This window comes from Erinaceus europaeus, chromosome X, assembly GCF_950295315.1.
Source record: "Erinaceus europaeus chromosome X, mEriEur2.1, whole genome shotgun sequence".
Lineage (NCBI taxonomy): Eukaryota > Metazoa > Chordata > Mammalia > Eulipotyphla > Erinaceidae > Erinaceus > Erinaceus europaeus.
Window position 1 is genome coordinate 80,601,270 of NC_080185.1, and position 26,153 is coordinate 80,627,422.

Here is a 26,153-nt window from a genome sequence, read left to right on the forward strand (position 1 = left end):
ACCAAATATAAAGGTGCAGAAAAGGTAAAGTTATCAGAACACATGATATCTCTCTATATATAATTCAGTTTTGAAACATGAATACAGGTACTCATTTACAATATAATTCTACTTTAAACCACAAAGAACTTATTGTGTTAATCAAAAAGGGGCAGAAATAGTTATTTCTGTCTACTATCCGTCTAGTGCAAAAACTATTCTTTTAAATTCCTCCTTCTCAGCAAGAGCTGAATTCACATCTTCAAATAAGCCACATCTTCAGATAAGCTAACATGTTTGTAAACAGGTAGCCAAGAAAGTTCCATTTACAACCATGCAATGATGAAGCTTCAAGAGTTTCCTCAGTAACTACTAAGAAAGAGGAAAGCTAGTTTTGCTCATGAAATGACTTAGTGAAGGACCCACAATCCCTTATTTAAAAAATTAAGTGTCTGTGTGTGTGTGTGTGTGTGTGTGTGTGTGTGTGTGTATGTGTGTGTAAGAACCCCACAACCCTCAAAAGTGAGTCACTAGCAAGGTCTGTCTTTGGTTAGTTTACAAAAGAGGCAGTAATGCTTGCTTCTTCCCTGCCTTTAAATTTTGCTATTGTAGCAGATACGGTATAATCTTTGGTTACATAATGTTATGCTTTCATCTCTTTGTCCTTTTTAAAAGGCTTTCAAAGATTTTTAAAGAGATTAGTGATGAGAACAGAACTGTGTATAAAAAGGTAGAAGGGGTAAAAACTTCCTTTTAGAAGACATTGCACATACTAAATGACTTATTTTGATGTTAAGTTCTGGGACTTGATCCTGTGCTTTGGCAGTTAACGGTTCCCATGACCTACTTCAGGGGTTCAAACATGAAAGCCACTTCTTTGGCTCACTGCCCTTTCACCTGGGAAACTAGAACAGGATTATAAGTAGTTAACCATTTGTTTTCCTAGGGCCATGCAGGGACTATGCAGGGATAGATGCTAGGCAGTCTGGAGAGGAAGTCTCAGGAAGTGAAGCCCCGGCATAGGCACCTGGGATTTTGAGTCCTTGTAAATATCAAGTAAGAAAAGTGAAAAGGTCACATTTATGTTGTACCTAATGAAACAAATACTTTGAGGCTTTTGGACAAATAAATTTAAGTTACTTACACTGTATCCATATTAAATGGGTGGCAGTTCCATTTACTATTAAGGTTCAAATAGAGTATATTTTGCTAGATATGCATATATCTATTTAAGAAGTAGTGTATGGACGGAGAGGAATTATAGCATTAGTGCATTTTTTTTCTCAACTTAGTAACCTCAGAAACTAACCAAAAGACAGAGTGAAATCCCTTTTCTTTTCCAGTGCTGGTAAACATACATAAAAATATATGCATTACTGGTTTTATTTTTCAAACATATATGATAGAATCCTTCAAAAATTCTTTTCTTATTAAAAAAATAATAACTCTCCAAGAACAAAGATATTGTATGTGGCATAGAAGAACAATGAAACAAAGAACCTAATTCAAATTTCAGCTCAGATTGCCCAATCAATGAGAGCTGAAATTGCCATGTGACTCCTTTATCTAACCACAAAGTTTGTGATTTTGGCAGCTATTTCTGCACAGCACAAGTAAAGTCTTTCCTCTGGTCTTTAAATTTTCTCTTCTTCACTCTCAATTACATAGAGCACAGCAAACATCTTTGGAGATAGTCTCTGTTATTTTTCTGGTGAGTGATCCTCTTCTTCCAGCTCATCAGGTGAGTCTGGATGGTTGACCTTTCACAGGTAAGCACAATGTACCAACAACCACAGCTTTTCTTGTTCATGCACAATGGAATTTCCATCAGTTATATAGGCTGCAACACTAATGACCAAAAAACAAAATGTGAAAAAAGAAACAAACAAACAAAACCTTGTTCATTTGCAGGATAACAAATTCAACCTAAAAATTGCTTTTGTTTACTGAAAACCCAGTGCAAAAACAGAAGGCCGAATGTCTGTTTTAGACTGTTTCTCCCAGTTTTGCCACTTTGAAATCCAGAATAATCCAGTTTTTTCTGCTTTTAATTACACTGCTATTTCACTGACTTTTTACTTCCACTGATGAAAAACATATATACTCATAAAGAAAGAGTCACAATTGGAAAATCCACAGAGATGAAAAAATCTGATAGTCTAAAATAGTCAAAGGAGAACTTTCAGTATTTACAAGAGAGATTGGGATGATATAACTGAATTTATATACCACAAAAGATGAAAATATGTTCAAAGTAGAGGCAAAGAAACAAAGTCTAACCTAGGTTAAATGAAGAGAATGGTAGATTTTTTTCTGCTTAAGACAATTAAAAGCAATTCTGTAAGCTTACATAAATCAAATAGTGCCATAACAAAGAAAACCAGGATCTATCAAAAAACCAAGACATTATCAACTGTGAGAAAAAAAAAGAAAATCAAAATCACCCATCTTACCTGGCCCTCTTGACTATTAATATTTATAAAGAAATCACGGTAGAAAAGCCATGTAGTTCATATATCACACAAAACTTAACAATAAGTAGAGTGAACCAACTGAAAGGGGCAGCTTGGTGACTTGCGTTTAAATTTCTGTGTTTAGTAAATGATGGTAAGAGTTATAGGAGAGGACAGTGGTCAAGATAAAAAAGTGGATAAAAATTTCCCTGCACTTGGGATTGGAAACAAAATCAACTATTGTCCCAGAATATGAAACCATTGTCCCAGAAATATACTATGGGTTCATGACTGCATTCCACTGCAGTCATATGAAGTCATCTGAAGGAGTTCATATTTCTGTAGTCTCAACATTTCAACCACATTCTAAGAGCATGATCCAATGTCAGAGCACAGATTCAGTAGCAAAGGAGATATATTAGTAAAGTCACTAAGTGGGACACATCTGGGTTTAAACTTTGCCTCTAAATACTTAATAGTATGAGTCCACTTGTGATTTCTTCTCATCTTTCCCACGAATTCTTCAGGTGGATATGCTGGATAAGAAGGAAATTATTTTAGGCTTTCTGGTTCTAGCTAGATCCTTCATTCTTCACACCCTGGTAATGGATTTTTTTTTCCTTATCCCTGACCTTAGTATCCCATTTAGTTTCTCTGAGGGAGAAAATGGACTTATCTCCACTTATAGAAGGATTCCATCTCTGTACGACATATCTAAGATGGCAGCTTGTCCAGTCCCAGTGATACCATCTTTCCAGTCTGTCTTAAGACTGAAGATCTGGTGAGGGATGTTTGGTAAGATGTCTTGACCCTACCGGAATCTATGGGTAAATGTCAACAATTCTGTCTTACTAGTCTTCTTGGTGGTGGAGACTTTTAGTAGAGTCTACAGACTTGCCCCCCAAAGTGAGCAAACTTTACCAACATGGGTGAAATGCAGTCTGTGCAACTCAGACCCACAAAGCACTAAAGGTAGCTAGCAACTGCCTGAAATGAAGCAGAAAACATTCAGGTCTCTTAGAGGTAGGGGCAAATAGCAATTACATCTTCAATGTCCTAAGCAGGAGAATAGCCAAGCCACCATTTTCTTTTCTTTGAACTTCAGTTTCAAGCTCCTTCCTGGCACACAGATGATAAAACTTATCTGGATCAAACGGGACCTTCCAAAGGCTAGCTATCTTTCCTCCTTCTCTCTCGTCTGGCTTTTCAGTGAAAGTGGCCAAGTTTTTGTTAAACAGAACATTCAGTTCAAAACTTGAAAAGTTATTGAAAATCAATTTGAGGGTGGAGGCAGAGGGTGAGAAGGAAAAGGGACGGAGGAGGGCAGTCACATGCAGATGTGTTTTCAAAATAGAAGCACATTTTCCAGTACAATGACTTGCAATGCAGCTGAACAGTTTAGCCCTCAGGGGCAAAGGCTGTGGGCAGGTAGTGGTGATCTATCTGTCCTCTTTGACTTCTCTTAAATTTGCCCTCCTCCTGCCCCAGTTCAGCTCTGCGGTCACCCTGCCCTTTCATGGTAATAGCCATTGGCAGAAAATAGTCTTAAAGGGAGGAAAGTTTTGGGGAAAATGAAGTCTGGCTCCCCACAGGCCAGCACTTTTTAATTTATTCTAATTACTTTTTACCTTATTCAGGATGTCTGTTTGTCTGCTTTTATTATTTATTAAGAGGAAAAAATCTCTAGCATGGTTTCTTTCCCCTTTGTTTTCCCAGATACTCTTAGCTCTCTAAACTTCCCATGGAATTAGATGAGTAAATGTTTATGTGGCTGGCACACAGTGTGGTGCTATAAACAAGCACAACTTGACACTGGGCCACATGAGGATCATCACAGATTTAAAGAACTACAACACCACTGAAAGCACAGATAAGAGCTATAGCAGGTAGGGTAATCTAAAAGACCTATGGAAGTATCTTATAGGAAGGGGTTAAAAAGAGGAAAGAGAAAAAGCCCAGCAAAAAGAATTCAGGAACATCTTCATGACAGATTGCACATCGGTAGAGGAAATTTGCCAAGGCACTGCAGAAAAAGTAGTGCAGAGTTATAACAGGCAAAAGTATCTGAAAGGGGTAGTGGTTTGGGGTGATGAAACAGGGGTTCATAAAGCTTTACTGTGTGTGGAAATAGATGGGCTTAACTTTCCCAGAAAGGATCTTGGGAACTTGCACAGAGATGATCTCTGCCATCATTTCTGGAAAGTCCACGCTCACCATGTGGGACTTGATAAGAAGGTCAAAAGTGAACTGATGCAGCTCTCGTGCAATCTGTCAGGGAACAATAAGAGAGAAAACCAGGTTGGTTTCTGTCAGGCATTCCCCCTCCCTGAGGTCCTCCTCTTTCCCTATGTATGTGTGTTTTGTGTGTGCATGCATTCACTAAATAGACTCTAGGGAGTCACTGAGGGCTCACAAAGGATCTCTTACACCACTGAAAGCTCTCTGACTCAGAACAGAGTGTTCCTATTCAAGTGCATGTGTAAACACACACACACACACGCACACGCACACGCACATGTACACGCACACACACACATATCTTAAAGAAGAAGAAAAAACATCCAAGTCTGTTTTGTCTGCCTAGAAAACTTATCTGCTCTCAGCCCCTTCCCTGAGTTCCAGATACTCTGTTCTCAACTCCTCCACCACTTTCACAACATCCAGCTGGGACATTGTGACCTGTGTTCCTTTCTTCTCCATTGCATTTTCTTCTTGGACCACATTCAAAGCCAGAGGGGGAAAAAGAGCCTCCCAACAGGTGTTGCCAGGTCTTAGAAAAGTGTATTATTACTTCACTCATGCTGTTTCCCATGACAAAGTACCCTCCATATTTTGCTTACAGGCTGCACAGAGTCCAGGAGCTTGGTGAGCTGGTAAAAACGTCTTGAGCAGGATGTGGGATTTTTTCTCTTGCATGCAATGATACGATCAAGTTCCTTGATGTAGTTCATTCGAAGTTCATCAAAGAATTTTTGATTTTTTAGCCCATCCACTGGAACTGACATGGGATGAAGATAGAATAGGGAGGGAGAGCATGTCAATGAGGAGACATTAGACATAGCATCAAGTATTCTGTCCATAGACTTGACTCCAACCCACAGAGGGGAGAGAACCAAGTAATTGGCTTTCCGTCAGTTGAATGAAGTCTGTGACCTTCTTTCTGCCAAGAAAGTCTAAGGATAAAGGCTAACTGAGTTTAATCTAAATGGCATCAAGGAAATAAAATTGATGTGCCTTTTCCTTTTCTAGTCTTTTTTGTTTTTTAACTACAGGTTTCCTAAGAATTTATAAGTATGTTTGTCCACAATTCAACTCTGAGTTGTAAAATTAAAACATATGACCTTGAATAAAAATGCCTCATTTAGGGAACTGGAAAATGGCTCACACAGTAAAGTACATGTTACCATGTTCAAGGACCTGGGTTTGAACCACCCACATGGAAGAAGCTCCATGAGTTACGAAGTCACCTTGCGACATCTCTCATTGATTTATTACTCTCCCTCTCTGTCATCATCTATAGAAAAAAACAGTACACTAGGAGTTGAGCCTCAGAGATCTCAGAGATAATCTTGAAAAAAAAAAAAGAAAGTATAAAGAAAAAATGTCTCATTTCTCCCATACAGAGGCCAAGGAAGCACTCTATTTAGAAAAGTCATTAAAGAAAGATTCCAGATATTAGTGGACTTTATAGTCAACAATATTTATACACTTTCCCCATATTTGGGAGCTACTCTCTTGCCTAATCCAGCTTTCTAGCCCATTTACTAGCCATGATATCATCTCCCCAGATAATAACCTGGGTCCTCCTGCATATCAGATCAGGCTAAGGCAAAAACTGATAAAGTCATGGGCCCTTTGAAATATACCTAAAATAGATCTACTAGCTATTTCCAAAACAGAGACCCCAAATCTTCATCTGCAATAGTCCAGCCTATAGGTTCATGATTAATCAACAATTTGTATGGCTTTGTATCTTAACTGTTTTTCAGCCACCATGTTCCAGATGGTACCATGATGCCAACTGGACTTCCCTTGACAGATGACTCCACTGATGTGTACCGGAGCTCCGCTTCTCCAGAGCCCTGCCCCACAAGGGAAAGAGAAAGCCAGGCTGGGAGTATGAGTAGGTCTGTCAATGCCCATGTTCAGTGGGGAAGCAATTAAAAAAGCCAGGCCTTCCATCTTCTGCACCCCATAATGACCCTGGGTCCATACTCCCATGGGGTTAAAAACAGGAAAGTTATCAGGGGAGGGAATGGATATGGAGCTCTGGTGGTGGGAATTGTACCCCTATTATCCTATGGCCTTGTCAATGTTTCAATTTTTTTTTTGCTGTTTTCTTTTCTTTTTCTTTTCTTTTTTTTTATTTAAGAAAGGAGACATTAACAAAACCATAGAATAAGAGGGGTACAGTTCCGCACAATTCCCATAACCTTATCTCCGTATCCCATCCCCTCCCCTGATAGCCTTCCCATTCTCTATCTCTCTGGGAGTATGGATCCAGGGTCGTTGTGGGTTGCAGAGGGTGAAAGGTCTGGCTTCTATAATTGCTTTTCCGCTGAACATTGGCTTTGAGTGGTTGATCCATACTCCCAGTCAGTCTCTCTCTTTCCCTAGTAGGGTGGGGCTCTGAGGAAGTGGAGCTCCAGTACACATTGATGGGGTCGTATGTCCAGGGAAGTCTGGTCAGCATCTTGCTGACATCCGGAACCTGGTGGCTGATGAGAGAGTTAATATACAAATCCAAACAAATTGTTGAACAATCATAAACCCAATTGCAAGGAAGACTAAAGCAGAAACAAACCAATGGGACTACATTAAATTGAAAAGCTTCTGCACAGCTAAAGAAACTATCACACAAAGAGACCCCTCACAGAGTGGGAGAAGATCTTCACATGCCAAATATCAGACAAGAGACTAATCACCAAAATATACAGAGAACTCAGCAAACTTAGCACCACAAAAAGCAAATGACCCCATCCAAAAATGTTTCAATTTTATAAATAAATAAATTTAAAAAAACCAGAAAGATTCCCTGGCTGATAAATCCTATATGAGTTTCTTAGAATACACCTTCATTTTGGCAGAAGAGGAAATCCTTCTGAGAGGAAATTCTTCCTGCCCTACAATAGAGGTGATCCTTGAGTGTTTCTATTGTAGAAGCTGTGGAAAAATTAAGAGACCTGCTTCAATCAGCCAAAGGATCTTTGTCCCAGAGATATATCGTGGGTAGATAAAAAAAACTGATGGAAGATGAACTTCAGTAAAGAAAGTGGTTTCGAGATATGAAATTTATCTATCTTAGGAAACAGGTTGTTACAGGAAATTGGTAGAGGGAAGGTAAAGGAAAAAAAGAAAAGGAAATGTTAAGAGTTGATTTTTCCCTAATAATTGTTTAATGGCAAAAGCTGCTCTCTTTTGAGCCACTACTTCTCAGTGGGCATCTCCTTTACCTACAGGTACTTACTAATGCTGAAGAGCAGCAGTGCTTTCATGCACAGAAATTCCTGGGGAGTGATTTGGAGCCATCCAAATTCTTGAGAGAGGTGTCTCATTCTGACACACTGGCTATACATCCTGGACTTGTGCATACGGTACCTGGTTTGAAAACACATGGAAAGAGGAAAGGAGTTAAAGAAAGCTTCACTGTACTTCCTCAGAAAATGTCTCTAGTTGCCATTTCCTCACAGCTTATCCAAAGATCTTTCTGTTTGTTTCTTTTGTTGGTACTTCAATTCATAAATGTAGTGTTATAGTTTTCCAAAATTCAGACAAATTATTCATCTTCTCTGACTATGATATAGGACAGCATATGTAATATTCAGGTTCCTGTGCTTCTGACCCTCCAGTTTTCCTGTGAGAGGTAAAGGAATACTTAGCTAAATTAGCACAATTGGCCTTGATCTCCTTGTCTATATTTATAATATCTTAGAGTGAGATAAGCCTTTCAGGCATAAGAATTCAGAATATTTCAGGACATCTGCCATAAAAGTCAATTATTTTAAATTGTATTCATGATTTAATAATGATTAACCAGATTATTAAGAGGGGTGCAATTCTATACAGTTACCACGACTATAGTTCTATGTCCTATCCCCTTCATTGGGAGTTTCCCTATTCTTTATTCCTCTCTGGGAGTATGAACCAATATTCTTTATGAGGAGCAGAAGATGGAAGGTATGGCTTCTGTAATTCCTTTTCCACTGGACATGGGCATTAGCAGATCAATCCATACACCCAGCCTTTTTCTATCTTTCCCTAATATAAAGATATCAAGATCTCCATGTGAATAGTGGTGATAATCCAGTCATTTTCCTCTGCCATTTCCCATACTAAAAACACAATTACTTGTTTAAAAAATGTCCAGGACAGAATTTTCCCTTTCATCCCTTTACAATGAGTTTAAAATCAGCCAGGAAGTGTTTCTGAATAGCTAATCTAAACATATCAACTAGAAATATAGATTATTGGGTAAGATGTCTGTACTGCTATGTGCTCTGCTCAGATCTGAACTGTCCCTGGAGGAAATTGAAGATCTGTAATCCCTCCTGTCTCTGTTAATCTAATATTTATTATTATTATTATTATTATTATTGGATAGAGACAGACAGAAATTGAGAAGGGAGGGTAAGATAGAAAGAGAAAGAGACAGATAGACACCTGTAGCCCTACTTCACAACTTTTGAAGTTTTCCTTATGCAGGTGGGGGGAATCAAGGGCTTGAACCCAGGTCTTTGCACACTGTGATGTGTACACTTAACTAGGTGCACCATAGTCTGGTCACTCTCTCTATCTGAAGGAAAAAAACACCCAGAGTGGTAAAAATGTGCATGTATAAGACCATACTCTCCTCCTCTTTTTCTTCCTCCTCCTCCTCCTTTTGCTGCTACTTCTATTACTATGACTATGACTACTACTACTACTGATACCACTACTGATACTACTACTACTACATCATCATCATCTCCTGATAAAGAGCAGTCTATTACTTCATATACTGACTGTTACTAACCACAGATTGATAGCTATAAACACATATAAGCTGATTTTATTATAGTGACTTAGGAACAGATAATCATATTAGCACCAGTGAACTATATAGAAAAGAGGCTAAGGTTTGGAAAAGTTTTTAGAGATGTAACCTCTGTGTTTCTTTACTGGCCATGTGAAAAATCTAATAGAACATCTAGTAGCCTTTAGGTTCCATCATTCAGAAATTATGAATTATGATCTGTGGTTTGTCATTTTTGTTCCCAAACAACTAGTCTTATCCACAGGCTGAGCAGGCCTTTTACTGCTTATGCATACAGGTTGAAATATTAGTTAGCACAGTGAAAGAGGGTAGATGTCGTTGAGTGTTCAATTCAGGGTGAAATGTATTAGGAAAGAGGAAGTGTTTACCTCACATCACCTGTCAACTGACCATAGCTTATCCTCTAAGTTCTTTCATCTTACCTTTCTTTATTAAAAATGTATATATTTATTTATTGGATAGAAACAGCCAGAAATCTAGATGGTCGGGGAAGACAGAGGAGGATAGAGAAAGAGATGACACCTACAGCCCTGCTTCACCACTCCCAAAGCTTTTCTCCTGTAGATGGGGAGCATAGGCTCAAACCCAGGTCATTGTGCAGTCAACCAGGTGTGCTACCAACCGGCCCCTTCTAGAGATTTTATAAATAAGATCTGTTAACCTTGATGTTCACTACACTTTCAAACTTCTATTAATGACAAATCTATGGAGTTCCACACATTTTCACAGTGAAAGAGAAGGAATTGGGATTTAGAAAGTAACCAATAATCTCAAGACCCTGAATGGAAGTTTATTCTATTACTGGAGAATAGGAGAGTTAGGATGGGAAATTAACAGGAATGGATCTTTTTAAAGCCTTTCCTAGGAGATGGCATCGTAGGTAGCCCTATGGATATCTGGAAGCCACAAATTAGACTGTGTCGGAAGCCCAATGGTTATTAATAACTTCTGATTACCAGTGTTGGCTTAGGGCATCTATGGACACTCATTCTCCTCAATGTTACACTGTGGTACTAGCATTAGCCTGTAGATTTTATTTTAAGGCTCTTCTGGATTAGAGGGATAAAATGAAGAGGATGAAGACAGTTCTTTTCTTAACCAAAGACATTGTCTCTGGTGAGACTAGCTCAGAATTCTTGGTGATATTTTTTCTGGCCACCTCTGTTTACTATATCATAAAGGACCTCAGACAGCTGACAGAAAATAAGACCTATTCTAGAAAGAGTATCAGAAAAGGACATATTGGGAGACTTCTGGAGGCAGGGCTACAAAGCAGCAGCAGCTGCGTTTCAATCCTCTCCTCTCCCAGGTCAACAAGAAATACCAAAGGAGACCACCTGGGACTGCAACAAGACAGTACTAGAGTGACTTCAGGAACCCACAAAATCACCAATGAATGCAAATATGAGTGGCTTGTGGACAGAGAGGAGCCTAGACAGAGATTAAGTGGCTGGTAATAGTCCGGCAGTTTACCGGTTGAGACACCACCTCCAGTCTGTTTCACCAAAAAAAGATGGCTGAGGGGAGGATAGGACTCCCCTAAGACTCACCAAACGCAATTGTTATTCTCCATTGCTACTTCCCTCAGAACCTGGAGAAGCTGGGGAAGGTCCTCTGCTGACACCAGGGGATAGTGAACTAAAGAGGAAACTCAGGAGAAGATCTATAACTTGTTGGCCTAGTGCTGGAGCTGTGAGAGTCTCTTTGTATAACTGGATTATCTCTGCCCCACCCTGCTTTATCTCTTAGTCAGGAGTCAGTGATTAAGTTAAGAAGCGTACTTATAGTTTAAAAGCCCTCAGGCTCCCATAGCCTACATGGAAGAAAAAGAACAAAAGAGGCTTTAAACCTCTTAGGCCTTTTAAACTCCAAGTCAGGGATTAAAATAATAATGAAACAACTGTCAATTTCCACAACTGTGAACCTTTAATTACCTTAATTAGACACAAGTCAATACAGGCAAGAGTGATCAGTAATTTGAAAAGTACTGAGAGAGGGACCTCATAGCACACTATATAAAAAGGTTAAACCAAAAAGAAGAAATATTGGAGAAATTAATCAGGACAAGAATCCAGCTAAAAGCCCCCAAAGTTGAAGCACAAAATAATGAGGTCAACATCCAAACACTGGTTAAGGAAATAATAACAGGAGCAAGTAAAGAGTTTGAAAGGATTGTCATCAGAAATGCAGAAACAACCAATGAGACTCTGGAAGAAAACACTAATTGTCTCAAGGTTATTATAGAGCTGAAAGCTGAAATAGCTGAGCAAAGAACACAACTAGCTAAAGCAGTATCAAAACAGCATAACAAAATAGATGAACTCCAGAAAACATTAGAGGGGAGAGAGAATAGAATAAATGAGTCTGAAGACATAATTAGCAAGATCCAGGACAAATTAGAGACAACGAAAAAAGAACTAAGAGATCTCAAAAAGCGAGTAACAGATACTGAAAACAACAATAGAGACTTTTGGGGTGATTTCAAAAGAAATAACATACGCATTATTGGCTTACCAGAGGAAGAAAGAGAGGGAGGGGCAGAAAGCATTTTTCAGGACATAATTGCTGAGAACTTCTCTAATCTAGACAACATGAAAGACATAAAGGTTCAAGAAGCCCAGAGGGTTCCAAACAGAATTAACCCAGACTAAAAGACACCAAGAAACATCATATTTAGAATGGAAAGGAATAAGGATAAAGAAAGGATTCTGAAGGCTAAAAGAGAAAAAGCAAAGAGTCACAGAGGAAAACCCATAAGATTAGCAGCAAACTTCAAACACTACAGGCCAGAAGAGAATGGCAAAATATATACTGACTACTCAATGAGAAAGGCTTTCAACCAAGACTACTGTATCATGTTAGACTGTCATTCAGACTAGATGAAGGTATAAAAACATACTGAGACAAGCAACAGTTGAAAGAATCAACTATCACCAAGCGCGTCCTGAAAGAAGTTCTGAAATGTCTCCTATAAACAGTCCGTCCACCATCAATATGCCATATATAAGGACACTCTAAAAATCTATAAGAATGGCATTCAAATATCTTCAATATTTTCTATCAATAAATATCAATGGCCTGCATTCACCATTAAAAGGCAAAGAGTAGGAAGATGGATCAGAAAACACAACCCAGCAATATGCTGTCTACAGGAAATCCACCTAACTTAACAAGACAAACACAGACTCAAAGTGAAAGGATGGAAAACTATCATACAAGCCAATGGCCCACAGAAAAGGTCAGTAACAGCTATTCTCATATCTGACACGATAGACTTTAAAATAAATAAAATTTAAAAAGATAGGGATGGACACTACTTAACTCTCAGAGGATCAGTCAATCAAGAAGACTTAACAATTATTAACTTCTATGCACCCAATTAGAAGCCATCTGAATATATCAAACATCTACTGAAAGAGCTACAGCAAAATATTAACAACAACACAGTCATAGTAGGGGACTTCAACACCCCACTCTCTCAACTTGACAGATCGTCCATGCAGAAAATCAATAAAAACGTGAGTGAACTCAATGAGGAGATAGAGAAACTAGAACTATTGGACAGTTTCAGAGTCATTCATCCAAAGAAACTGGAATACATATTTTACTCAAGTCCACCTGGGTCATTCTCAAGGATAGACCATATGTTAGGCCACAAGGACAAAATCAGCAAATTCAAGAGCATTTAAATCATCCCAAGCATCTTCTCAGACCATAGTGGAATTAAACTAATACTTAACAATAAAAAAAAAGATTAGGAATCATCCCAAAATGTGGAAGCTCAACAGTACTCTATTTAAGAACTACTGGGTCAAAGAGGAAATAGAGGAAGAAATCAAAATATTTCGAGACTTCAATGAAAATGAAGACACAAGCTATCAAAATATTTGGGATATGGCTAAGGCAGTCCTGAGAGGAGGGTTCATAGCCATACAAGCACACATTAGGAAACAAGAAAAAGCACAAAAAAACAGCCTTGTTGCACATCTTAATGACCTAGAAGAAGAAGAACAAAGTAAGCCTAAAGCAACCAGAAGGACAGAAATAACTAAAGTTAGGGCAGAAATATATAACACTGCAAACAAGAAAAACATTCAAAAGATCAAGGAAAGTAAATATTGGTTCTTTGAAGGAGTGAACAAAATGGACAAAACTTTAGCCAGACTCACAAAACAAAAAAGGGAGAAGACCCAAATAAATCAGATAGTAAATGAAAGAGGAGATATCATAACAGACACCGCAGCAATTCAGCTTGTCATGGTAGACTTCTATGAACAACTATATGACACCAAGCTAGAGAACCTGGATAAAATGGATGATTTCCTAGATACCAACGAACTTCCAAAATTAAATAAAGAGGAACTAGATAACATGAACAGGCCCATCACAGCTAATGAAATAGAAACAGTTATGAAAACCTTCCCAAAAATAAAAGTCCTGGACCAGATGGTTTTACAAATGAATTCTACAAAATTTTCAAAGAACTAATACCTCCACTTTTAAAAGTCTTCCACTTCTGGAAGACACTAGAATACTCCCTTCCAGCTTCTATGAAGCCAAGTTCACTTTGATAATAAAAGCAGACAGGGACACAACCAAAAAAGGAAACTCCAGACCAATACCTCTTATGAACATAGATGCTAAAATATTGAACAAAATTCTAGCCAACCAGATACAGCAGTATATTAAAAAGATTGTTCATCATGACCAAGTGGGGTTTATCCCAGGCATGCAGGGTTGGTTTAATATACATAAATCAGTCAACGTGTTCCACCAAATCAACAAAAGCAAGACCAAAAAAAAAATGGTCATATCAATAGATGCAGAGAAAGGCTTTGACAAAATCTAACATCCCTTTATGATCAAAACACTACAAAAATGGGAATAGATGGAAAATTCCTGAAGATAGTGGAGTCTATATCATACTCAGTGGTGAAACACTGCAAGCATTTCCACTCAGATCAGGTACTTGAAAGGGCTACCCACTATCACCATTACTATTCAACATATTGTTGGAAGTTTTTGCCATAGCAATCATGCAGGAGCAAGGAATTAAAGGAATACAGGTTGGAAGAGAAGAAGTCATACTCTCCCTATTTTCAAATGACATGAAAGTATACATAGAAAAATCTAAAGAATCCAGCAAGAAGCTTTTGGAAATCATCAGGCAATATAGTAAGGTGTCAGGCTACAAAATTAACATTCAAAAGTCAGTGGCATTCTTCTATGCAAACACTAAGTTAGAAAAAGTTGAAATCCAGAAATCAATTCCTTCTACTATTGCAACAATAACAATAAAATATCTAGGAATAAACCTAACCAAAGAAGTGAAAGACTTGTATACTGAAAATTATAAGTCACTACTTAAGGAAATTGAAGAAGACACAAAGAAGTGGAAAGATATTCCATGTTCATGGGTTGGAAGAATTAACATCATCAAAATTAATATACTACCCAGAGCCATCTACAAATTTAATGCTATCTCCATCAAGATCCCAACCACCTTTTTTTTTTTTTAAGGAGAATAGAACAAATGCTACAGATGTTTATCTAGAACCAGCAAAGATCTAGAATTGCCAAAACCATCTTGAGAAGAAAGAACAGAACTGGAGGCATCACACTCCCAGATCTCAAATTGTATTATAGGGCCATTGTCATCAAAATTGCTTGGTACTGGAACATGAATAGAAACACTGACCATTGAAATAGAATTGAGAGCCCAGTAGTAAGCTCTCACACCTATGGACATCTAATCTTTGACAAAGGTGCCCAGACTATTAAATGGGGAAAGCAGAGTCTCTTCCACAGATGCTGTTGGAAAAAATGGGTTAAAACATGCAGAAGAACGAAACTGAACCACTATATTTCACCAAAAACAAAAGTACATTCCCAGTGGATCAAGGACTTGGATGTTAGACCAGAAACTATCAGATACTTAGAGGAAAATATTGGCAGAAATTTTTTCTGAATAAAGTTTAAAGTCATCTTCAATGAAAGGAATCCAATTACAAAGAAGATTAAGGCAAGCACAAACCTATGGGACGACATCAAATTAAAAAGTTTCTGCACAGCAAATGAAATCACTACCCAAACCAAGACACCCCTCACAGAATGTGAGAATATCTTAACATTCCATACATCACACAAGAGGCTAATAATCAACATATATAAAGAGCTTGTCAAACTCAACAATAAGAAAACAAATACCCCATTCAAAAATGGGGCGAGGACATGGACAGAATAGTCACCACAGAAGAGATCCAAAAGGCCAAGAAACTCATGAGAAAACGCTCTAAGTCTTTTTTTTTGTCAGAGAAATGCAAATAAAGACAAAAATGAGATACCACTTCACTCTTGTGAGAATGTCATACATCAGAAAAGGTAACAGTAGCAAATGTTGGAGAGGTTGTGGGGTCAAAGGAACCCTCCTGCACTCCTGGTAGCACTGTAAATTGGTCTAACCTCTGTGGAGAACAGTCTGAAGAACTCTCAAAAGGTTATAAATGGACCTACTAACCTATGATCCTGCAATTCCTCTCCTGTGGATTTATCATAAGGAACCCAACACACCTTTCCAAAAAGATCTGTGTACACATATGTTCTTAGCAGCACAATAGCTTTTACACATATGTTCTTAGCAGCACAATAGTTTTGTAATAGCCAAAACCTGGAAGCAACCTAGGTGTCTGACAACAGATGAGTGGCTGAGCAAGTTGTGGTATATATACACAACAGAATACTACTCAGGTATAAAAAATGGTGACTTCACAGTTTTCAGCTAATCTTGGATGGACCTTGAAAAATTCATGTTAAGTGAAATAAGTCAGAAACAGAAGGATGAATATGGGATGATCTCACTCTCAGGCAGAAGTTGAAAAACAGGATCCGAAAAGAAAACACAAGTAGAACCTGAACTGGAATTCGCGTATTGCACCAAAGTAAAAGACTCTGGGGTGGGTGAGGGGGAGAATACAGGCCCCAAAAGGTCCTACTGGGGGTTGCATTGTTATATGGAAAAATGGGAAATGTTATGCATGTACAAACTATTGTATTTACTGTTGAATGTAAAACATTAATTCCCTAATAAAGAAATTAAAAAAAAGAAATGTACATAGCTTTTATTTGTTGACTGTCATGTATGAAAAATTTAACATAAATTAGCTTTTTTGACTCATCATAATATACCACTTAATAAAGTAATATTTTATTTTATATATTTTATTTTTTATTTAATTTATTTATAAAAAGGAAACACTAACAAAACCATAGTATAATAGGAGAACAACTCCACTCAGTTCCCACCACCAGAACTCCATATCCCACCCTCCCCCCATTGCTTTCCTATTCTTTAACCCTCTGGGATTATGGACCCAAGGTCGTTGTGGGATGCAGAAGGTGAAGGTCTGGCTTCTGTAATTGCTTCCCTGCTGAACATGGGTGTTGACAGTTTGATCCATACTCCCAGCCTGAGTCTCTCTTTCCCTTGTGGGTGGGGTTCTGGGGAGTCGGAGGTCCAGGACACATTAGTGGGGTTGTTTGTCCAGGGAAGTCTGGTTGGCATCATCCTAGCATCTGGAACCTCGTGGCTTAAAGGAGAACTAACATGGGAGTCCAGCGGTAGCGCAGCGGGTTAAGAGCACATGGCACAAATTCCAAGTACTGGCATAAGGATCTCAGTTCAAGCCCCGGGCTCCCCACCTGCAGGGGCGTCACTTCACAGGCAGTGAAGCAGGACTTCAGGTGTCTGTCTTTCTTTCTCCCTCTCTGTCTTCCCCTCCTCTCTCCATTTCTCTCTGTCCTATCTAACAAAGACAACATCAGTAACCACAATAACATCTACAACAACAATAAAAAACAACAAGGGCAACAAAAAGGAAAATAAATAAATATAAAATATTTTAAAAATTAAAAAAAGAGAGAGTTAACATATAAAGCCAAACAAGTTGTCGACTAATCATGAACCTAAAGGCTTGAGTAGTGCAGATGAAGAGTTGGGGGATATCTCCATTCTGTAGATAACTAGAAGGCATATTTTAGTTATATTCCAAAGGGACTGTGGCTATACTAGGTTTTTTTTTTGAAATAGTTAGTAGGCCTATTTTAAGTTTTTAATATATAGAACTCAGTTCTGAGTATATATTCCTTCAATCTAAGCACTTCATTTTTCAAATTAGTACAATGTTTGAATTTTAACATTGGTCTTAAATTGTTAATGCATTTCTAATAATGCCTTTTTTTGAAATATTAAATAACCTATAATCTTAGACCAGAGAGACCGGAAGCAACTGGTATTGTCAGTATACAAAAGCTAGTTATATTTGACCCTTTGGGGGCCCTATAGGACCTTATCTTCTATGTGGATCAACAATGGTAGGGAATGTTCCATCTTCCGAAGTGGGGGTGGATAACATACTCTATCTGCCAACTAAAGAAGATGGGTCCTGAAATTGGTACAACTCAGAATGTTCCTGTTCATGACGACAGAATGCAAGTTTGGACCTACAGGGATGTAGAGGTTACATAGGCCCCTTTGTTGAATATTGGCCCCATATCAAATCGATGGGTTTTACAGTCAACGCTATTTATACATTTTCCCCATATTTGGGAACTACTCTCTTCCCTGATCCAGCTTTCTAGCCCTTTTACCAGCCATTACATCATCTCTCCAGACAGTAACCTGGGTCCACCTGCATATCAGATGTCAGGCTGAGGCAAAAACCAATAAAGTCATGGGCCCTTTGGAATATACCTAAAATAGACCTACTAGCTATTTACAAAACAGAGACCCAAATCTTCATCTGCAATTTTCCAGCCTTTAGGTTCATGATTAATCAGCAATTTGTATGGCTTTGTATCTTAACTCTTTCTCAGCCACCAGGTTCCAGATGGTACCATGATGCCAACTGGACTTCCCTGGACAGATGACTCCACCAATGTATCCTGGAGCTCCACTTCCTCAGGGCACTGCCCAACTAGGGAAAGAGAGAGACAGGGTAGGAGTATGTATCAACCTGTCAAAGTCCATGTTCAGTGGGGAACCAACTACAGAAGCCAGACCTTCCACCTTCTGCACCCCATAATGATCCTGGGTCCATACTCCCATGGGGTTAAAAAATAAGAAAGCTATCAGGGGAGGGAATGGGATATGGAGCTCTGGTGGTGGGAATTGTACCCCTCTTATCAGTCTTGTCAGTGTTTCCATTTTATAACTAAATAAAAAAGAAGATACAGTTATTTGAAAATAGCATTAAATGTCATAAATCATGGTAAATTTCCAAGTAATTTGGTTATTATAATAACTATACCTATTGCCTTCTTTTAACAAGTTTTTAAAAAATATTTATTTATTTGCTGGATAGAGATAGTCAGAAATTGAGAGGGAAAGGGGTGATAGAGAGGGAGAGAGACAGAAAGACACCTTTAGCACTGCTTCACCACTTGTGAAGCTTTAAACCTGCAGGCGGAGGCCAGGGGTTTGAACCTGGGTCCTTGCACACTATAACATGTGTGCTAAACCAGATGCACCACCACCTGGCCCCTGAGTATTGCCTTCTTAAACTCTAGGACAGCAAGGAACCTTCCTTATTCTCTATAAAACTGATATTTCTCCCAGTCCTGGAACTTCTTGGGCTTGACTCATTTTCCTTCATGCTTATCTCAATCCATACCATTTGATATTATATCTGCTAATCTCAAGCAAATCAATGCAGTCAGTACCACTTCAACATGTTTCACTTCAGACTGTGTCCAAAGATGCCAGGTATGGCATGTCAATCCTTCAGCTCCATTATTCCAGTCAGACCTTTCCTAGCTCATTTAATTCCTTTTTGGATAGTGCACTTCCTAATGAACGTACAGAACTTAGATATATCCAAGGACCCATAAAACAGGGTACATGTGCACATGTATCCATAGGTTAGCTGAAAATACAGACCTTATTGTAAAAGTACAGAATAGTCTGCAGTGACTCAATAAGTGAAGCACGCAAGTATAAAGACTTAAAAAGATGCCATAAGGCATCTTAATCACACTGTTTCTGCTTAGACCTACATAGTCTCCTTTCCTATTTCCTATTTCAGTTCCCTCATCACTTCAAGTCCAACCATGTCAGATTAAGTAAGGGCTATAAAAACTGGGTAAGGGAAAGTGACCAGCACACTTTAATGATGGCCCTTTTTATCACTACCAGGCAACCCCATGATCTGGAGCTCTAGTCAGTGAATCCTGGGATTCCCACACAGATATAATGGGCCTAGACCTCTAACATATCCCTCTTCACCATCACTGGTTATCTCCATCAGGAAGAAAATCATAAACCCTTTTGTGGGCCTCCATAGGATATTGCCCTCAATGTAGATCAACAATGGTAGGGATTGCCCCACTCTCCAAAGGGAGGCTGGGTCAACATACTCTGCTACTGTAGGAAGACGGGTCCTGAAATGAATACAGCCTTGAATGTTCTTAGCTATGTCCATGGAATGAGAGGTCAGACATACAGGGATGCCGAGGTTACACAGGCTCCTGTGCTGAATAAGAATAGACGTGGGCCCCAGATCAGATCATTGGGATTTAAAGTCAACGGCATTTATATATTTTCCCCATGTTAAGGAGCCACTCTCTGCCCTAATCCATCTTTCTAGTCCTATTTCCAAATCTGACACCATCTTTCCAGGTAATACTCCTAGTGTACCTGCATGCTATCTGTGTGGCTCAGGCAAAAATTAGTAGTCACTGCCCCCTTGGAATATACTTAAAACAGACTTGCTAGCTTTTTCCAAAATGGAAACCACAAATCTCATTTGATATATCCATACCTTTAGTTTCCTGATTATAAAAACAATTTTCCTGCTTTATATATTAATGTTTTTTTTCAGCTACCAAGTTTCTACCATGATGCCAACCTGACTTCTCTGGGCAGACGACCTCACCAGTGTGTCTTGGAACCCCACCTCTCCAGAGCCCTGCCCCCTCTAGAGAAAGATAGAAAGAAGCTTGGATCAACATGCATATGTTCAGCAGAGAAGCAATTATGGAAGCCAGCTTTCCCACCTTCTGCATCCCATAATGATCCTCAGTCCATATACCCAGAGGGATAAAGAATAGGAAAGCTCCAAATGGAGGGGATGGGATACAGAACTCTGGTGGTGGGAACTGTATGGAATTGTACCCCTCTTATCCTACAATCTATAAATCATTAATAAATGTTAAAAAAGTAACCAGCTTATTGTGAGGCATCAATAAGGTGTAGAAAAATAGTTTTGACATGAAGGGCTTACTCATCAAAAACCTAGTAGTACTCAGTGTTAATGAAGGAACCAGATCAAATCAGTCCCCAAATTATTCAGCATTATCTCTACAATCCATTTCACAGTGTGTAGTGTAGGGACTTTTACATAAGATTCTGAGATATGACACAATGTAGGTCAGAAAAAAATAAAAAAATATCAGGGCTATGAAGTAAGTGGAGTAGGAATGGCCTCAGCAATAAGATTTGCCTCACACCAATGGACTCTCCAGCTGAAAAAAGCCACTTCACATTCAATAGTCTGGCTTCAGCCTCTACTGCTTCGTCTATAGGTCAAATAGGATAGGATAAATTTTTATACCCATTACCATCATAGTCATCATCCAGAAGGCTAGAAGACTGTGATTATGGTAGTTCTGAACCTATGGGCACTTACTCATTGAAAACGAGGTCAGGGGCGAAGTAGAGCATTCTGGAATTGACATTGGTAAAGGAACGCCAGCCCATGGCAAACACCATAAGTCCCATCCAGGAGTACTGAATGACTGCCATCTGGTCATCCACATGCAGGTTTCTGAAGCCTGAATTGAGATGGGGAAGAGGCAGTGGTCAGATTCAGCTTCAATGGAATGAACTGTGTCAGAGTCTCTGCTAATCTGTAAACTTTCAGCAACAGGAAAGTTCCTTAAAAGCACCAGAAATCACCACTGCTTAGGATCAGGTAAAACAAACAAACATGGTAAGGTATGAGAATTTTTGAATTCTCTACTTCACTGAGCTTTTGAAATTAGATGATGATGATAGTGAAAAGGGTAGAATAATAATTTATCTCTGACTGCTAAGCATAATTTTTGTAAGCACTTTAGTTCAGTTAATCCTCACAAAAATCTAATGAATTAGGATCCACTATTATCTTCACTCTATGAATCAGCAAAAGTGACTCATGGAAAAGTTATGAAACTTGTCTAAGATCATAATTCTTGTAAACTGGCAGTCCAGATTCCAAAGCTAAGAAGCCTGACTTCAAAGCCTGTGTTCTTGATTGCTACTCTTTTCTGAAGATGCAGTGTAATAATAATTCCTCCTGCCACCTAGATTTTTATTGTTATAGGCTGTTTTCTGAAGTCTATCTAAACATATTGTGCTGCTTGGTTAGTCTCTGTCCAAGTGCATATATTTCCCTTTTGTTTAATGTTCTAGCCTCCCATATAACTCCCTTTAGAGTTCCACCATTTGCTGATGTCTTAGTTTTCAGTCCTATGCCTTTCATCTTAATTGTAATTGTATACTGATACACTATACAGTGCTTCAGACACTACAGTATTTCCTGCCTGAAGGCCTAATATATCATAGAATACAGATGTTCTTTGATGGGCAACAACAAGTTAAAACCAAGCATGGAACATCTAAGGATCTCTTAGAGAGGGATTCTGGAAGCTCAGATCCTGAACCACAAGGATGGGAGATAATGAGAAATAAGGAAACCCTTAGCTTGTGGGTGGGAACATGAGGGTACATAAATAAGCTGAAGACTGAACCATGAAGGTACCAAGAAAGATGTTAATACATATTCCTTCTTTCCAACACAGGGATATACCCTTCCACCTAAGATGGCTGAGAACAAAGATTAAAAAAAAAGAAAGAAAAGCTTAATTTGGCTTGAATACTATTTAAATGCCATTAATGATAATTATCTAATTAATTATAATCACCATATATACATCCAAATTATTTTCTTAGAAGTTTAATCTAATGTGATTATAATACTTTATTCTGTTTAAATAGCCTGCCTTTGAGTTTCAAATACCATGGTTATCAAGGGGTAACTGAAGGAAGCAATAGCTGTAGTTGTAGTCTATTTCCTATAGCACACATTCACTCCACATCTGTTTAGCACTGTGTTAAGCTATTCTGGAGAAACTGAGTGGAGTGGAGTCATTCTCAGGTTATGAAAAACACCAAGTAGGTTAATGAACAGAGATAGTTTCTTTGAGATCCTGTTTTCTCACTAGAGTCCAATCAACATAATCTCTTAGCAATCTAAATTTGAAACCTGTATGCTCATGTTCATTCTGATAAAACAGGCCCAAAAAAACAGACCAATTTAGAAACTGTTAATGCTCTAGTACACCCTATAGTCAAGGTCTTTAAAGAAGATGAGTTATTCCTGAGACTTACTCATAAACTTCTGAAGTTTGGTGGCAGCTTAAATTGATTTTAATGAAAGCAGTGGCTTAAGCCCTCAAATCAAATAACAGCAGACCACCTGACAGGTTTCAACTACTGTACTAGTAATTAGTTATAAAAAAATTTCAGAGTTGATAACAATTTTCAATGTTATTATTCTACCATTTCTACAAATGAGGAAACATAATAACATGCAGACATGTAGTTTCCTCAATGTCATACTAGTCTATAGTTAACACCTCAAATCAGACAAGTCTTATGAGCACTTGTCTACTTATCTGTCTATAGTTATCATTTTTAAAATATAAGTTACTATTCATGGAATTTACATATATCATAATCATTATTAAAAACTTATAGCACAATCTGTGTAGGTGTTTAGCATAATGCCTTGCATTAGAGAGGAACTCAATTGGTTAAATGAACAAATAAATTGAAATAGTAGGTGATTATTGACAATATAAATAACAGTTCTTATGACTGTGGTTATTGGTTTATTTATTTTTGAAACTATCTTTTTAAATGGTTCAAGGTCATACAAAATTTTCTTGAATGAGTGAATTAGATGGTAAACTAATATCCTCAACTTCTTGTGCTTGGACTTAGGATGAGGAAGGCCAACTTACATATAAACCTAGTCATAAAAGTTCTGTCAAAATTATTTGATATAGGATTCTAACAAGACATCTAGGTAAAATCATATGTATAATATAAATTATATATATGAATTGATATATGTGTATGACATATACATATGTACTATGTATATGTGTCTTATATAATTATAATATCGACATATACTTCATATATTAGAGGGTTATTTATACTTTAAAATGACACTAGTTAGTTGTTATCAATTACCTATAAAGATTAAGCCAAATATCTGTTGCACACATTGTATCAATGTAAACAGCTGAATAAGTAGTGAAAATTTATGTGACTTTCTCTTTTCCTTATTTTCCCTACCTTTGTGAATCCTCTGTTTTGGCACAGTGAGTACACAGGTAGAATCCTCAAGCTTTCTTTCCAGTAATTTATTTCATTAGTTAACCTCAGCTTCCAGAGTTGAGAAGTTGTTAAGGACAATCTAGTGACTGTTATTGGGCCTTGCAACTTGGAAAGACAAAACTTTCATATGGACTAGGAGCCAAAATGCTATATTTTCAAAGATAGTAAGCCCACATTAAGAGTCAAGTGACTGTGTGAAGAAGCCTTGGTTTCTCAATGCAACGTTCAGGATTACTAAGGCAAGGAGGTGGGGAGAGGGACAGCACAAACTGTAAGTGGGATAAGATACTTAGGGGATCTGGAATCAAGAGGAAACCTAGGTTCAAATTTTGGCACTCTTACTTGTCAATGTAAATGTAAATAAAGAACACTTTTTTCCAGAGTTTCAGTGTGTAGCCATGAAACTCAGGAAAAATTCCCTTATTTTATAGTTTTTTTTTCTAAAATCTAAATCAGACAAGTATTCTGTTCAGCATCAATTGCCATCTAAGTTATTATCAAAAGGCAGGTTATTTGTTGACACTGTAAGAAGAGATTTAGGTCAAAAGAACTCTGAATCATAGACTAATTTGTTTTTTTTTATTTATTTTCCCTTTTGTTGCCCTTGTTTTTTTTATTGTTGTCATAATTATTCTTGTTGGTGTTATTGATGTCATCGTTGTTAGACAGGACAGAGAGAAATGGAGAGAGGAGGGGAAGACAGAGAGGGGGAGGGAAAGATACACACCTGCACATCTGCTTCACTGCTTATGAAGCAGCTCCCCTGCAGGTGGGGAGCTGGGGGCTCCAACCAGGATCCTTAAGCCAGTCCTCATGCTTTGTGCCACTTGCACTTAACCCACTGTTAACCCAACCACCCAACTCCGGACTAATTTGTTTTAAAAATGTGTTCCTTGGAGCTTTAACCTTTGGCAAGAATAGTGAGAAAGCTGAGGAAAAACACTGGCTTTAAATTAAACAGGTACACTTGCATCTGTATTTTATACTTTTGAGAAATTGGTTGGCTTGTTAGAGTTTGTGAATCTTTGAGTATATGATCTTATGCTTCTCCAGACTCTCATATTTTGTAGTCATACCTGTTCAAACAGTAGATGATATGAGAAGGGAGTGATTACTCTTTAACTAGAGGTAGTCAAGCATAAGTTAAACAAACATTTTGTATTTTTTCACAGTAATCTAATGTTTTCTACCATTATGACTCCTAGGTAGCTAAAAAAACCACTAATCATTCACATAATAAATTTTGAATTATCAAACCACTTTTCACATATTATACAGATAACTTGAAACCCAAAATGAAAAGGGATCACATAATGAATTGCCAGAAAATGGATCACATAATGAATTACCAGAACTGACACAGAAAATTAAAGTGTTCTGATTCTAATACCATTTTATTTTCACCACACCATAATTTAAGTGTTCTTAAGGCATATAATTTCTAAATGTAATACTGAAATACTGAAAGCAAAATAACAGTTGAGATACATTGTCATTACAGTGTGTGTGTGTGGTCGCGTGTGTGTGTGTGCGTGTTAAGGCATATAAAAGCATATACGACTTGCTATCATTAAGCAATTTTTTTGTGTTTGTGTGTTGAAGATGGAAAAACAATTGCTACATGCCAATGTTAGGGGTCCTCTATAAAGATACTTGCTCTTTTCTTAGATTTGATTATAAGTTCTCTTGTTTTCAAAGTATAAGTTAAACCAATCTTTAAACCGCATGGATGCAGTGGGGACTTCATGAGTTAATGGACAGTAAAAGACTGGGCATGACGTCTGGTCTATAGGAATATCAATTAAATTTGATCCCCCTTCCCCATGCCTCTGATTTCCTTTTCCTTACCAGGCAAAGCCTTGGCCCACTTGACTACATGTACAAGCTGTCTCTCTCCAAGTTCATTGAGACTAGAGAGCAAGGCTGCAAAGGAGTCGGGTTGATTGTTGTCATGTCCAGCACACACCACACCTGGCTCGATAGCTTCTAAGACATTCAGAAAGATAGGCTGACACTCATAGCCTTCAATGTGTGATACTGTTAGCTTCTGGGTTGGCTCCTCAGTTGGGCTGGTGGCACTGGAAGATTCTCCTTCTTCCTGTAGTTTCAGATTGCCAAGTTTCTTCAGCTTCCGGGCTATTGGAAAGGAAGGGGAACTTGGAGTTATTATCAGTTGTCGAAATCACACAGTACAGTGAGTCTCTTAGAAAAGTTATTTGAGAGTGTGAGTGGTGTTGAGCACACACCA

General features: G+C 38.1%; 1 protein-coding gene across 1 annotated transcript in view; it reads right to left on the minus strand.

The window, feature by feature from the left end:
- Nucleotides 1–2,736: 2,736 nt before the first annotated feature.
- The window catches only part of AR (androgen receptor), a 359,493-nt gene continuing 336,076 nt past the window's right edge, over nucleotides 2,737–26,153 (minus strand). The window contains exons 4-8 of the mRNA XM_060183193.1: nucleotides 25,754–26,041; nucleotides 21,147–21,291; nucleotides 7,900–8,030; nucleotides 5,273–5,430; nucleotides 2,737–4,700 (exon numbers count right to left, since the gene is read on the minus strand). Coding sequence (XP_060039176.1) covers nucleotides 4,545–4,700; nucleotides 5,273–5,430; nucleotides 7,900–8,030; nucleotides 21,147–21,291; nucleotides 25,754–26,041 — 878 coding nt within the window. The 3' untranslated portion in view covers nucleotides 2,737–4,544. The remainder of the gene's footprint in view (nucleotides 4,701–5,272; nucleotides 5,431–7,899; nucleotides 8,031–21,146; nucleotides 21,292–25,753; nucleotides 26,042–26,153) is intronic.